This window comes from Sorex araneus, chromosome 2 (genome assembly GCF_027595985.1).
Source record: "Sorex araneus isolate mSorAra2 chromosome 2, mSorAra2.pri, whole genome shotgun sequence".
Classification (NCBI taxonomy): Eukaryota; Metazoa; Chordata; class Mammalia; order Eulipotyphla; family Soricidae; genus Sorex; species Sorex araneus.
The window spans coordinates 80,562,224-80,575,248 of NC_073303.1; the positions used below are offsets into that span (position 1 = coordinate 80,562,224).

Consider the following 13,025-nt stretch of genomic DNA (forward strand, 5'->3'; position numbering starts at 1 on the left):
GACCTCTTAACCCCTCGGGACACTCTCCACGCGCCACTTCCGGGCCCTTCACGCCGCGAGCGCTAGAACTCGTTTTCCCGGCAGGCCCCGCGCGGTCCTCGGCGTCCCCCACACCCCGACCCCGCGTGGTGCGGCGCTCAGCGCCGTCCCGGGTCACGGCCAGCCCGGGGAACCTCGCCTGCGGGCCCCACCCACCAGCTTCCCCGCTCCTTCCCCGACTCCCGCGAGTTCCAGTCGAGTCTTCCAGCTCCCCAGCCCCGCCCTCCGTCGCGCGCGCTCTCCCCGCCCCGCCCCCGTCCCCCCGCGAGCGCCCGCGACAGCCAATGAGGTTGGGGGCCGCGTGCGCAGATTCAAACGGCGGCTCTTGAGGGAGGCTGGGCGCGAGATTCGGCGGTGCGGACAAAACCCTGCAGGAGGCTGCGAGCGCTGCACAGCTGCTCGCTGCGGGGAGAGGGCGGGGGCGGGCGGCCGCGGGGAGAGCCGCGCCGGGACCGCTGCGCGGAGGCTGAGCCGAGGCGGGAGGGACTCGCGGAGGGCGGGAGCGCGCTCCCTGACATGTTGGGGCATTTTTGACCTGGCCTGGCCGGGACGAGGAGCCGTGCCGCGCACCGGGGGGGCGGGTCGCCGTCCGCCAGCCCATCCCTCCGTGCTGCCCTTGCCCGGGACGTGCGTTCCGCACTCGGTCTCGCCTGAGAGAGGGAGCAGGTCAAGTGACGGGGAGGGTCGGGGAGAAGCAGCATTCGCCCGAGGCTGGAGGAGGCTGAGCTGCATCCCTGCCCAGCCTGCCTATGCGGTTCTTGAAGGATGGCGAAGAGGTCGCGCAGGTGGGTGTGACATTCCTTTCGCCCAGCGCCTGTGGGTCCGCCTCGGCCCCGACTCTCCGTCTTTCCCGACTGCTTCCCCCACCAGGCCCCTCTCTCGAGTCCGGCCAGGGCTTTTCCTTGCCCTCAGCTCCGCATCCGCGTCGGTCCCACAGGCCGGAGCGCGGCCGTGACGGTGCGGAGAGTTGGGGACCCGTGTGTTTCCGACGCAGAAAGTGAGTAACTACGACCCAGGTTGCTCCTTTGGTTCGACTCCCTGCCGGTCTGGACGCCTGACTTCTCACAGCCGCTTCTGGACTGAAGGTTTCTCTCGCCAGGGCCACTCGCGGGGTGGGGGGGGGGGGCTCGAGGGGACGGCCACGCAGATGAGAACGATCGTGTCCTGCCTGGACCGATTGGAAAGAGTTGATCGTTTTTCTCTTTCTCCTCCCTGAATGACTGTCCCGGTGACAGGAGGGACTCGGATGTGCCTGGGTGGGTGGGGACCGCCTCTGCCATCATCGCGGCCTGTGAGGAATGGCAGAGACGGGAGTGGACCTTTGGCATTTTTTCTGTGTTGGCTGTTCCAGACTCAGCTTTGTGGCATGTCCAGATACTCGTTTTCATCCCTCTAGTCTCTTCCGGGGAAGCTGCTACACTGTTACAACCTGCCAGGAGTTTGATCCTAAAATAAAAACAATGTATTTGATTCACTTAATACCTTGAGTATTTGTGTTTGGCGCTGTATCTAAGTTTGGCACTGAGGGCGGGCACTCCACCCCCATCCCCGTTGTATTTTGGAGATGTAAGCTGATTCATTTCTAGGTCTGATTCTTATTTGTAGGTCACTAAACTAGCTGCCCCTGACTTGCATGTGGCTTTCATTTGTCAATATTAACTGTTACCTAAAATATCTGTTTGGTAGGGCTTCCAAATTATTTTATTGATCTAGGTCCACAGCCTCAGAGCCTTTTGTTTGATTTGGTTTGGTATTTTGGTTACAGAGTGCTGTGCTCAGGGTCACTTTGGGTGGTGCCCGGATTGAAGTGGGGTTGTCCACATCCAAGGCAAGAGTTCAATCCCTCTATTAATCTCTGCCTATCAGAGCCTTAACTGGAAATTGAAATTCGTTTATTGCAGACATGTCAGATATGTCAAAGCTACACATAATATTTAGTTTAAGCCTTACCAGTGTGTAAGGGTTTTTTTGTTTGTTTTAGACACTGGCATAAAATAATTCCATATTAATAGTCAAGTTCCTCTGGGCTTTTTTTAATAGTCAATAATATAAGTCAAACTTTTGAGGTGGCACAGATGTGTACACACACACACACACACACACACACACACACACACACTGCCTAGAATTGAGGTTGCTTTGTTTTGTTTTAGGGGAGTGGGCCATTGTTCAGTGCTTACTCCTGGCTCTGCTTTCAGGGATCATTCCTGGCAGGGCTCAAGGCACCATATGCAGTGCACGGAAATCCAGTCAACCCCATCAAGGCAGCACCTTAAGGACTGTACTTACTTTTCTGGCCCGTTGAATGGTGTTTTTAATCTTGACACTATTGGTATTTTGGATTAAATAATCAGGCTGTCCTGTGCTTGGTAGGGCAGTTTAGCACCCTCCCTAGCTTCTTTGTGGTAACTGCCAGCAACACTCCACTGCCCCCAGGTGTGACAATCAGAAATGTCTGCTGATATTACCAAATGTCTCTTGGGGGCAAAATCTCCCAGCTAGGATCACTGCTTTTTTGCCAGAATCAGTTTAGAAAAAAAAACATAATAAAGACTTCTGTAATTATAATTGCTAAGTTACTGATTTAGGTCTATTTTTTGGAATTAATTACAAAATTTTTTAAAATATGCCAGGTGACAAGTGTATGTTACCTCAGTAACAAATTTGTTTTGCTCATTGTATGGCATTATTTGCTTATCAATATTGATGTTAATCTTATCTGCAGAAGCTTTTTTTTTTTTTTTTTGGCTGAATGAAGTAACTTTTTGTTTTCAGGCCATCACATGCTGTGTTCAGGGATCTGGCTTTATACTCAGGAATTACTCCTAGCATGGCTCAGGGGACCATATGGGTGCTGTGGATTGAATGCTAGTTAACCACACGCAAGGCAAGGCAAAAACATTGCCTGCAATTCTATCTCTCCAGCCCCCATTTCAACAGTTTCTTGATTAATGCTGTCATCAGCATTTAGTTAGGGTCCTACGTGAATACTTAAATGTCAGGTCTCTACCTTCTCTAACTGATTTTCTTTCTGTTCATTAAAAAATATGTAGGCCAGAGAGATAGTACAGTGGGCAAAGTGCTTACCTTGATGGTGGCTGACCTGGGTTTGATTTACAGCATCCCATGAGGTCCCTCAAGCACACCAGGAGTGATCCCTGAGCAAAGAGACAGGAGTAAACCCTGGGCATTGGGTGTGGCCCTCAAACCTCCACAGAAAAAGTGTTAAAAAGTTTTGTGCATGTGTCATAGTAATAGTCTAAAAAAAATACTTATAAAATTATGTATTTTGATGAAACTGAACTTTGAGATCTAAACATAGTTAAAACTGTAGGCTCAATCTTTGCTGACTAATTCAAACAAATGACTTAAGAGTTCTAAGGCTGGGGTAAATAAATGTGGTGTGGAGCTACTCCTATATCAAAAAGTATTGCACAATTTGATGATGTACCAAGAAATCAATCATGTCTGGATGGGGGTGTGTTTCTTAGGGTCTTCATGCTGGAGTGTATTTCCTGCTCTAAAACATTTCTTTATGTTCATATGATTTAACTTAGATAAAATATGAAATATTTTTAAATGGAAGTAATCTATTTGTTAGACAAAGTCTAATTTCATCCTTTTGGTTGAATATCTTAAGAAATAATTTATAGTTGGAAGAAAAATGCAATAACCATTTTAAGGTCTCTACTCTAGGAGACAGAGAGATAATATAGGTTAAGTACTGCTTTCTTTGCATGCATTCCACCCTGGTTCTATTCACCACAAGAAGTGACCCCTGAACATTGCCAGGTGTGGCCCAAAACATACTGTCCCCCTCCAAAAAATATATCTACTATACAGCCATTTAATTTTTTTAGTATTTAAATTTATTTTTTTGGCATTTAAATATTTGAAGTTTAAACTTTGCTATTTAAAAGTTTTGCATAAGACTACAAGTATTAATACTGTAACTGGATTATTTTTCTGTATGATCTGGGGAAAAAAGATTAAAAACTTAACTGTATGAAACAAATGAAGATATTATCTCTTTTGTTAATGTCACATCTAGATTTACATAAAGGAAAAGGTTCATTTAATGTTGTGATTTTAAATAGTTTTGATCCCACTGGGGCTTTCAATGACATAATTTACAGGTGGTGCTAAAATTGGTGTGTCGGTTATTAATTTGTGTTTAGGGCTTCTTCCCCTTCAGTGCAGAGTCTCAAACTCAGGGCCTCACACAAGCAAGGCATATGCTCTGTCATTAGTGTATTTAGATTTTAAAAGTAATTTCTTCTTTAGTCAATGGCTGAATAAATAGCAGTGCTCCTATATTATAAAATAAATAAATAAATAAAAGTAGTTTCTTCTTAAGGATAAGTCAGTGGTAGAGTTCGTCTGTGAGTCCCGGAATCAAAAAATTCAAAACCAAGCCTAAATAAAAGTCAATTCTGCACTAAATAAAAGTCAGTTCTACTCTTAAGAATAAGTATTACAAAACATTACTTTGGGCTTGCTCTTCAAGCTGGTGTTCCTTAAATATGCATCTCGATTGCTTGTCTCTGTATTTCTTTGCTTGCCTTTTTCTACTCTGGAGAAGCCCATGTTCTCTATTGAACACACATTTCTTCCTTTTTAAATACAAAAACCTTATTGACAATAATTTTCAATAAAAATTTCGTGCTTTATCAAAAAATAAAATAAAAAGGTTACTTAGGAACTGGAAGTCTAGTTAAGTAACAACAGAGTCAGGCATTTACAGGTGAGATGATCTGTGACTAAACTGAAAAGATAAAAACTAGTTAGTTCTTGAATTGGTAAATATTTTTCTATGGGATATGTGAAGGAAACAGTTTTACTATGTTATTCCAATATGAAAATTATAGGTGACTACTGATATATGAAAACTGATTTTTTAATCAGCCTTGAATTAACTTTTAATCAGCCTTGAATGAACAAGCACTATTATTTCAAGAAAGCAAGTAATGTAAGTATCCCAGTTTTTTACCTGTTGATATAAGGGGTTAGGATTTTATTGTCTATAAGATTATTACAGTCTTTCATATAAATCTGATTTTCAACACTTTCATAATATTTTTTATTTTAAAATAAACATACACTAATGAAATAAAATGGAAAAAATAATATTTTTGTTATATCTAGGTAGAACTTTCTTCAGAATTTATTTTAGTTACTATTAATAATGGTTAAATGAAGTCCAATTAATTTTACTTGTGATGCTAGTTCAATCTAGAATAAGAAAACTATTCATGGGTGCAGTACATCATATTAACCACTGGGTGGCCTAATTTCACTTTTATTAAATCAGTATGATTAAGTTCCATATTTAGAACTTGATTGGATTTTAAAAATCAGGCACCCCACTAAGACAATATATTAAAGTTGTATTTTTTGTGATAAAAATTGTAGATTTGATGCCTTTTGTAGTTAAAAATAACTAAATTAAAGAGATTTTATTAAAGCAAACTTTATAGTTCTGATATATTTCTTTTTTCTTTGTTTTGTTTTTTTGGGTCACACCCGGTGATGCACAGGGGTTACTCCTGGCTCATGCACTCAGGAATTACTCCTGGCGGTGCTCGGGGGACCATATGGGATGCTGGGATTCAAACCTGGGTCCGCCACGTGCAAGGCAAACGCCCCACCCGCTGTGCTATCGCTCCAGCCCCACTATTTTCTTTTTAAGTAAGAAAAATCTAAATTCTCAAGATCTTTTTCTGAGTACCTCCTTTTATTCATTTTAGATGACATAATTAGTGTCCTTTAAAACAAGTCTTGGACATGAACTGTAGCCATTAGCGAGCCATTGCTTAACCCCACGACCCCCCAAATAAAATCAAATTTTTCCCAATATCTTATCTTCATATTGTGAAATGTGACTATTTTATTATTTCACAGGGAAAGTTACAATGATCACCTTCTGTTAGCATACACTTGAGTAAAATTACTCCTATTTTTCTACCTTATTTTGAATCAAAGTATTTTTGTCTGTGTATGTGCTTATATTGTTTAATAATTACCCCAGTCACTTTGTTCATAATCTATTTTTTTCTATTGGATCTAGTACTTAGCTTCAGTATTTGTTATAGAAGAAATAGTTTTCTTTGGTTTAGAAAATAAAACTGGCAGATATTTCTGGAAATCAAGTCTGGGTAGAAAGAAGTTCAGAGAGCAAATTCATCTTCTGTTATTGCTTTGTGACTGGAGAAGAAATACAACCTGTTTTCTTGTCTTTTAGTCACCCTAAGCTAGAAATTATTTATTTATTTACTGAGTAGTATGGGGCTGAAGCGATAGCACAGCGGTAGGGCATTTGCCTTGCACACAGCCAACTCGGGTTCAATTCCTCTGCCACTCTCGGAGAGCCCGGCTAGCTACCGAGAGTATGTTGCCCGCATGGCAATGGCAGAGCCTGGCGAGCTACCTGTGGTGTATTTTTTTTTTTTTTTTTTTTTGCTTTTTGGGTCACACCCGGCGATGCACAGGGGTTACTCCTGGCTTTACACTCAGGAATCACCCTTGGCGGTGCTCAGGAGACCATATGGGATGCTGGGAATCAAACCCGGGTTGGCTGCGTGCAAGGCAAGCGCCCTACACTTTGTGCTATCACTCCAGCCCCCTGTGGTGTATTTTATATGCCAAAAACAGTAACAACAAGTCTCACAATGGAGATGTTACTTCTGCCGGCTTGAACAAATTGATGAGCAATGGAATGACAATGACAGTTACTGAGTAGGATGAGCAGGAAATTGACTTTATTTATTACATATGCCAATACTGATTGCTGCAATACAGAAATGATATAAAAAGCAGAAAAAAATTAGTTCGGTTTGATGATGTCTAACCATTATTATACAATGTTTTTTTTTTTTTTTCAAAAAAATAAAATAGTCCTATTTAGAGACATTTTCTTAGAGAAAGATAGGGCAGGGTGAGAGGGAGGAGAGGGCTAGGACTGCTCAGAGGGGAAAGAGTAAATATCTCAGGTTGAAATGCAGTTCACTCTCCAAAGTAAAGAGGGAGAGCTAGCAATGGGGCTGTTTCATTGTTAAGAGTCTTTTTTATTGTTTCTTGTGGGGTTTTTATCCTTTACCCTCTTCCTCTGCATGTTGTAGACATTCTCTTGCATCCTCTGCTTTTATATTTTTTTCCCTGACATGTTTAAGAGTTACATCATCCTTTCAATAACCTTTTAAATAATATTGAAATAACTTCTTGCCAAAACTAAAAACACAGCTAAGGTGATAGACTTTGGAAAGTCCCAGTGGTAGAGAGAAGATTCTAAGAATTCTACTTTAATCTGTCATCACATTCACCTACTCAAAAAAACTCAGTTTCTTCAACATTGATAGGGCTATCAAACTGAAACTAATGCCCTTGCTGATGCAAAACAGAGTGAAATCTCATGTAGAAATAACATTTCTCACAAATGTGGTTAAAAAGTGAGGCAGAAGTTGATTTCATTGTAACCAGGTTTACTAAAACTACAATAAAAAATAATAAAGTAGAATTTTAGTCAGTGGGTAAATTTTCAGGAAAATAACTCGTTGCTTTTTCTACTAAACATTTTTTGATTCATTAAAATATTTTAATAGCAATTTTAAGGTAAATTTCATGCAAATTAGATGTGATGATATTTTTGTGAGTTTTCAAGATATATGAAGGCAATTAAAATTTTTATTTAGAAGAACCTAATTTTTGATTTGTTTTTGGGACAAATCTGGCAGTGCCTGGGTTACTTCCAGCTGCCTGAGAGGAAGGAGGTGTGCAGGGGGGTTTCTTCTGTTATGGTAGGGGACCTTGTGCTTCTGGGCTTTATTACCAAACCTCAAGCATATGCAAAGTATGCTTTTCACAGATTCAGCTTTTCTCCTGCCCCAGAAATAATCTAAAGCTTTAAGACAGTATATTGTAGCTATTAGAATCTGAAGGAAAATAAATGGGAATTTGTGAAAAGCACCACTAAGGGCTATCTGAAATGGCAGGAAGTGGTGCTTGCTGGAGACAGTTCAAGGAAAAGTTAGGAGGCAGCCCACAGAACTCCTCTAGCAATTAAGTTTCTGCAAGTTCTGCTTAATTATCAATTAGGATGCACTCTTTTTTTGTCTTTTTTTTTTTTTTTTTTTTTTTTACGTTACACTCAGAGATGCTCAGGGGTTACTCCTGGCTTTGCACTCAGGAATTATTCTTGGCGGTGCTTGGGGTCTATATGGGATGCTGGGTATCGAACCTGGGTCAGCCTCGTGCAAGGCAAATGCCCTACCCGCTGTGCTATCGCTCCAGCCCCTAGGATGCACTCTTGTCTTGAAAGTCCTTCTGAACAAATAGATGCCTTTTACCTCTCTTTAGAGGCCATTGTTTTATTTGTTAAAATAGGTGTTTTATTTTGATTTTTCTCTCATGGTAACTTGACACCAACTTATGAGGAAGTGGAAGTTTTGATTGGGTTGGAAGGAAGTGGGGGAATTTTGAAATGTTGGAATACTAAGTACTTGGAAGAGGTGAAAGAAGATGGGGAATGTTATTAGTCTTAGCAGTAATTGAATGGCGTGTACTGGTTGTTGCTGTGAGGCAGTTTTACATACGGTCTTTCAATTCTGAGCTTATGAGAAGGTTGGTAAGTGTCAAAAGGATTGTGAGGAAGGGTAAAAGCCGTAAGTATGAGTATGTACAAATTGAACAGTAAGCTTAGCAGTCTTCAAATTCTCAGAATGAATTGTTAAGTGACTTAATTGATTCTGGGCTTATTAGGTGATATTTCTGAGAGCAAAAAAATATATCTTTTATTAAATTTGGCTTTAATATTTGGCATAATTCAAAAATCGAGTATAAAGGCATTTGGGACTGAGTATTACAAATAGATGCTGAATTTAGGATGAGCACTTTGGAATGCTGTAGTACTTTGACTAAAGAAGCAGCTAAATAGCGTAGGTCGGGGATTATGGAATCTTGGTGGCTTTATGTTATGAAGAATTTTAACCCTGTGAAAGTGAGAAGGGAACTTTCAAACTTCTGCAAAATATCTATAGACAGTATATGTTAAATCTATGCCTTTATTTGTTTTTAGTTTTATAATATTGAGATATGTTATTTTGTATATTAAGAACTAGCTATGTAATCTTAAATATAGTAAGATTAAGTCATCAAAACTTTTGCTATTTGAAATCAGAATGAATTTTTGAAAGAGTAAGATGTAGGAAAGCAAAAATAACCTTGAATACTATTAGGCAGTTAGCTTATGCACATATAATACTGAGCCACCTCTCCACATCATGTGCTGTGAATTGTATTTTACTTTTTTCTCCCACTTAATTCTGTCCTAAAGCAGCACTTAAGGTAGGAGGTATTCTGATTTTGAAATAAGAGGAATCTGCAGCAATTTTATAAATAGAGCCTTTGGAAGGTTAATATATGCATGGATACAGAGTGAATACTTAAGCTTGAACTAGAACTTTCTGATTTCAAAGTTTGAGACTTGTCTTTGTTATCTTCCAGCCTCTTGGTTTTCTCTTTCTTTGGTTTTTCTAGTATATAGTAGTAATAGTGGTTGAGTAGTAAGTTTTGGAGTTTAGTCATAAGATATTTGGTATGACCTGTACAAGAAACAACAATAGTGACAATAATATACTGGTGTTCTCTTCTTAGAGTAGTTGTGGGGTTTTAAGAGAGAAATTTCATAAACTGACACAATGCCTGATACTTAGAATATTTAAATAAATTTTAACTTATTTTTAGGTTCTCATGATTTGATTTACTCTTTTGTTTACTCCAAATCATCTCATTCATTTTTTCAGAAAGGCCTGACCTCTTTTCTGGAACTGTTGTGTTCTTATGACTAATGTTCCCAGAATACTGTCTCTGTCACTGTCATCCCATTGTTCATCGATTTGCTCGGCAGGCAGCAGTAAAGTCTCTCTCCATTGTGAGACTTGCAGTTACTGTTTTTGGCATATTGAGTATGAGATTACTAAAAATGTGTGTCTGCCCTTGACCTTTTTTACCTGAGCCCAATGGGCTGTTGTCTTCTTGATATGCTGTGCCCAGTAAGAAAGGAACAAAAGCTAGAAGTGACTGTTGATCTTTTCAAATATGTGGCTACAAAATACTTAACCATAAAATAAACATACTATTTTGAAGACTTTAGTAAGAAAATGGAAAGTAAACTCTTTTATTATTATATTGATTACATGTTGAAATGGTAAATTTTACATATTGGATTGAATACTATTGAATTAGTTTTGCCTGTTTCCATTTATTTAAATGACTACTAGGAAATTACATATGTGCCTTGCATTATAATTCTGTTTGATAATAGCGTTCTAGATATACTCATGTTTAGTTTTTTTGTGTATTATACTTTAGGTAACATAATTATGATAATGTTAAGATTTCTCCTATTGGTGTGCAAAGTGACAAGCTCTCAAGACCCTCCACTGCTGTCCCTGTAGAACTTGAACTTTATTTTCCTTTTTGATTTGTTTTTTTTGGGCCACACCTGATGGTGTTCAAGGGTCCCTCCTGGCTATGCATTCAGGAATTACTCTTGGCAGTGCTTGGGAGGACCATATGGGATGCCGGTGATCGAACCTGGGTTGGCTGTGTGCAAGGCAAATGCCCTACCTGATGTACTACCACTTTGGCCCTTTGAAATTTAATTAAACATAGCCACTTAGAAGGCACAATAGAAGAAATTATCTATTGTGCTATTTGTCTTGGGGTTGGAATGATAGTGTGCTTGCTGTGCACGTCTCAGATCAGGGTTCAATCCCTGAGCACAGAGCCAGGAGCAATCCCTGAGTACACCAAAAAACTCAAAACAATCTATCAATACCATTTATTTTTTTGATTTGTTTTGTTATTGTGATATGAAATTCTCAATTGGATTTTTTTCTCCCCTAAATATTTGATTCTGTTGGTTTGCATATCTGTTTATGTATCAATACTATTATTTTTGTTTATATTAGTTTTTTCATATTGGGTACTGCTTATTCTTCCAATATTATTTTTTAGATTTTTTTACCATAACTGTTAATTTCCTCAAATGAATTATGGAATACACTTAATGCCCCCAGAAAAATCTATCCATGTTTTTATTCATTTTATTTAAATTAGTGAATAAACTTAGGAAGACTGGACATCTTTAATAATTTTTTTTCCTATGAAAAAACGTGGTCTACATGTTTTTCCATTTGTTCAAGTCTTCTGTCTCACAACAGTTTGTTTATTTTATTTTATTTTTTGCTCTTTGGATCACCCCCGGCAATGCACAGGGGTTACTCCTGGCTCTGCACTTAGGAATTACTCCTGGCGGTGCTCAGGGGACCATATGGGATGCTGGGAATCAAACCCGGGTCGACCGCATGCAAGGCAAACTCCCTACCCGCTATGCTATTGCTCCAGCCCCATAACAGTTTGTTTATATCTTGAGATATATGTATGTACATATATACATATATATATTCGAATTAATTGTGTTTTACCTTTTCTTGGTGGTAATATTAATAGATCAGTTATTTTTTGACCTGAATATAATTGCTTCAGTTATTTTTAATGCTAAAGTATAAACCATAGCCACTTAAAAGGCATAATAGAAGAAGAAATGGCTCGTTAAAAATACCACTAGAAGCTAAAGATATAGTTCAACAGGAAGAGCAGACAGTTTGCATGTACATGGCTCAGACCCAGGCACTGAGTGGTCTCCTGAGAACAGAGCTGGAAGAGTAGCCACCAAGCACTGCTGGTTTGGTGTGGCCCCTAAACTAGAACAAATAAAATTTAAACTATCATAAGCATTTTACCTACTGTAGCGATAGCACTGTGGGTAGGGCGTTTTGCCTTGCATGCAGTCGACCCAGGTTCGATTCCCCCCTCCCTCTCTGAGAGCCCAGCAAGCTACTGAGAGTATCTCTCCCGCACTGCAGAGCCTGGCAAGCTACCCGTAATGTATTGGATTTGCCTAAGACAGTAATAATAAGTCTCACAATAGAGACATTACTGGTGCCCACTCGAGCAAATCAATGAACAACGGGAGGACAATGCAACAGTGCTACAGTGCTATAATAAAAATGAATATTTTTAAAATATCCCCCCAAATGTTAAATATGTGGAAGTATTAATTGTTATTGTGAAAGATTAAAGGCCTTTTTTTACCTTTTTTTCTGAAATGATTTTTTTCTGAAGCAGTGATTTTTGTGATTTTTTTTTTCTGTGATTTCAGAAGCCCACGAATTTTCTGAGACACAAGTACATGGTATTCATTTATTTATTTAAAGTCCTTTAACTTTCTAAGCTAAAGGTGAAATAAAGAACAAAGGCAAACTCCTTAATGTGACATAAAAGACCCTGATGGCATTTTCAGCCCCTTCTCTTCATGTCAAAGAATCATAACTCTTCTTCATTGTATGGCTTGAATTATCTCTTATTTTTAAAGAGTTGTTTTTGGGACCACTACCAACAGTGTTTAAGGGCTGTGCAGTGCTGAGGATCAAACTAAGGTTTTGCATATGCAAGTGGTATATGCTCTGCCACTTGAGCCACATCCCTGATCCCTAATTTTGTTTTTTATTTTTGTGCCAGCAGTCAAACCTTGGGCCTAATATATCCTACATAAGCACTCTGTACTGAACTATATCATCTGTCCCTCTTTGGGGACACATAATCAAGTGATGTTTTGAATAATCTCATTTGATTTAGTATTTTAGTTCGAGTGGCTTTTTCACTCATATCTTAGTCACAAGTTTAATTTACAAAGTTAAATAATATTCTGGGTCTCACAGTTTTGTTTATGTGTTTTTAATCAGTGAGGATGAGGATGATGACCTTCAATATGCTGATCATGATTATGAAGTACCACAGCAAAAAGGATTGAAAAAACTCTGGAACAGAGTAAAATGGACAAGAGATGAGGTAATTATATATTAAAGTTTACTAGTAGCATAATTGTATTTATTGATTTGTTATAGTATAGGTATGAAAGATTTTTT

At 39.3% G+C, this 13,025-nt stretch overlaps 1 protein-coding gene across 1 annotated transcript in view; it reads left to right on the forward strand.

Moving 5' to 3' along the window:
- The first annotated feature begins 491 nt into the window (after window positions 1-491).
- Window positions 492-13,025, forward strand: part of MYBL1 (MYB proto-oncogene like 1) — a 43,330-nt gene continuing 30,796 nt past the window's right edge. Inside the window, exons 1-2 of the mRNA XM_004602414.3 lie at window positions 492-824; window positions 12,843-12,948. Coding sequence (XP_004602471.1) covers window positions 805-824; window positions 12,843-12,948 — 126 coding nt within the window. The 5' untranslated portion in view covers window positions 492-804. The remainder of the gene's footprint in view (window positions 825-12,842; window positions 12,949-13,025) is intronic.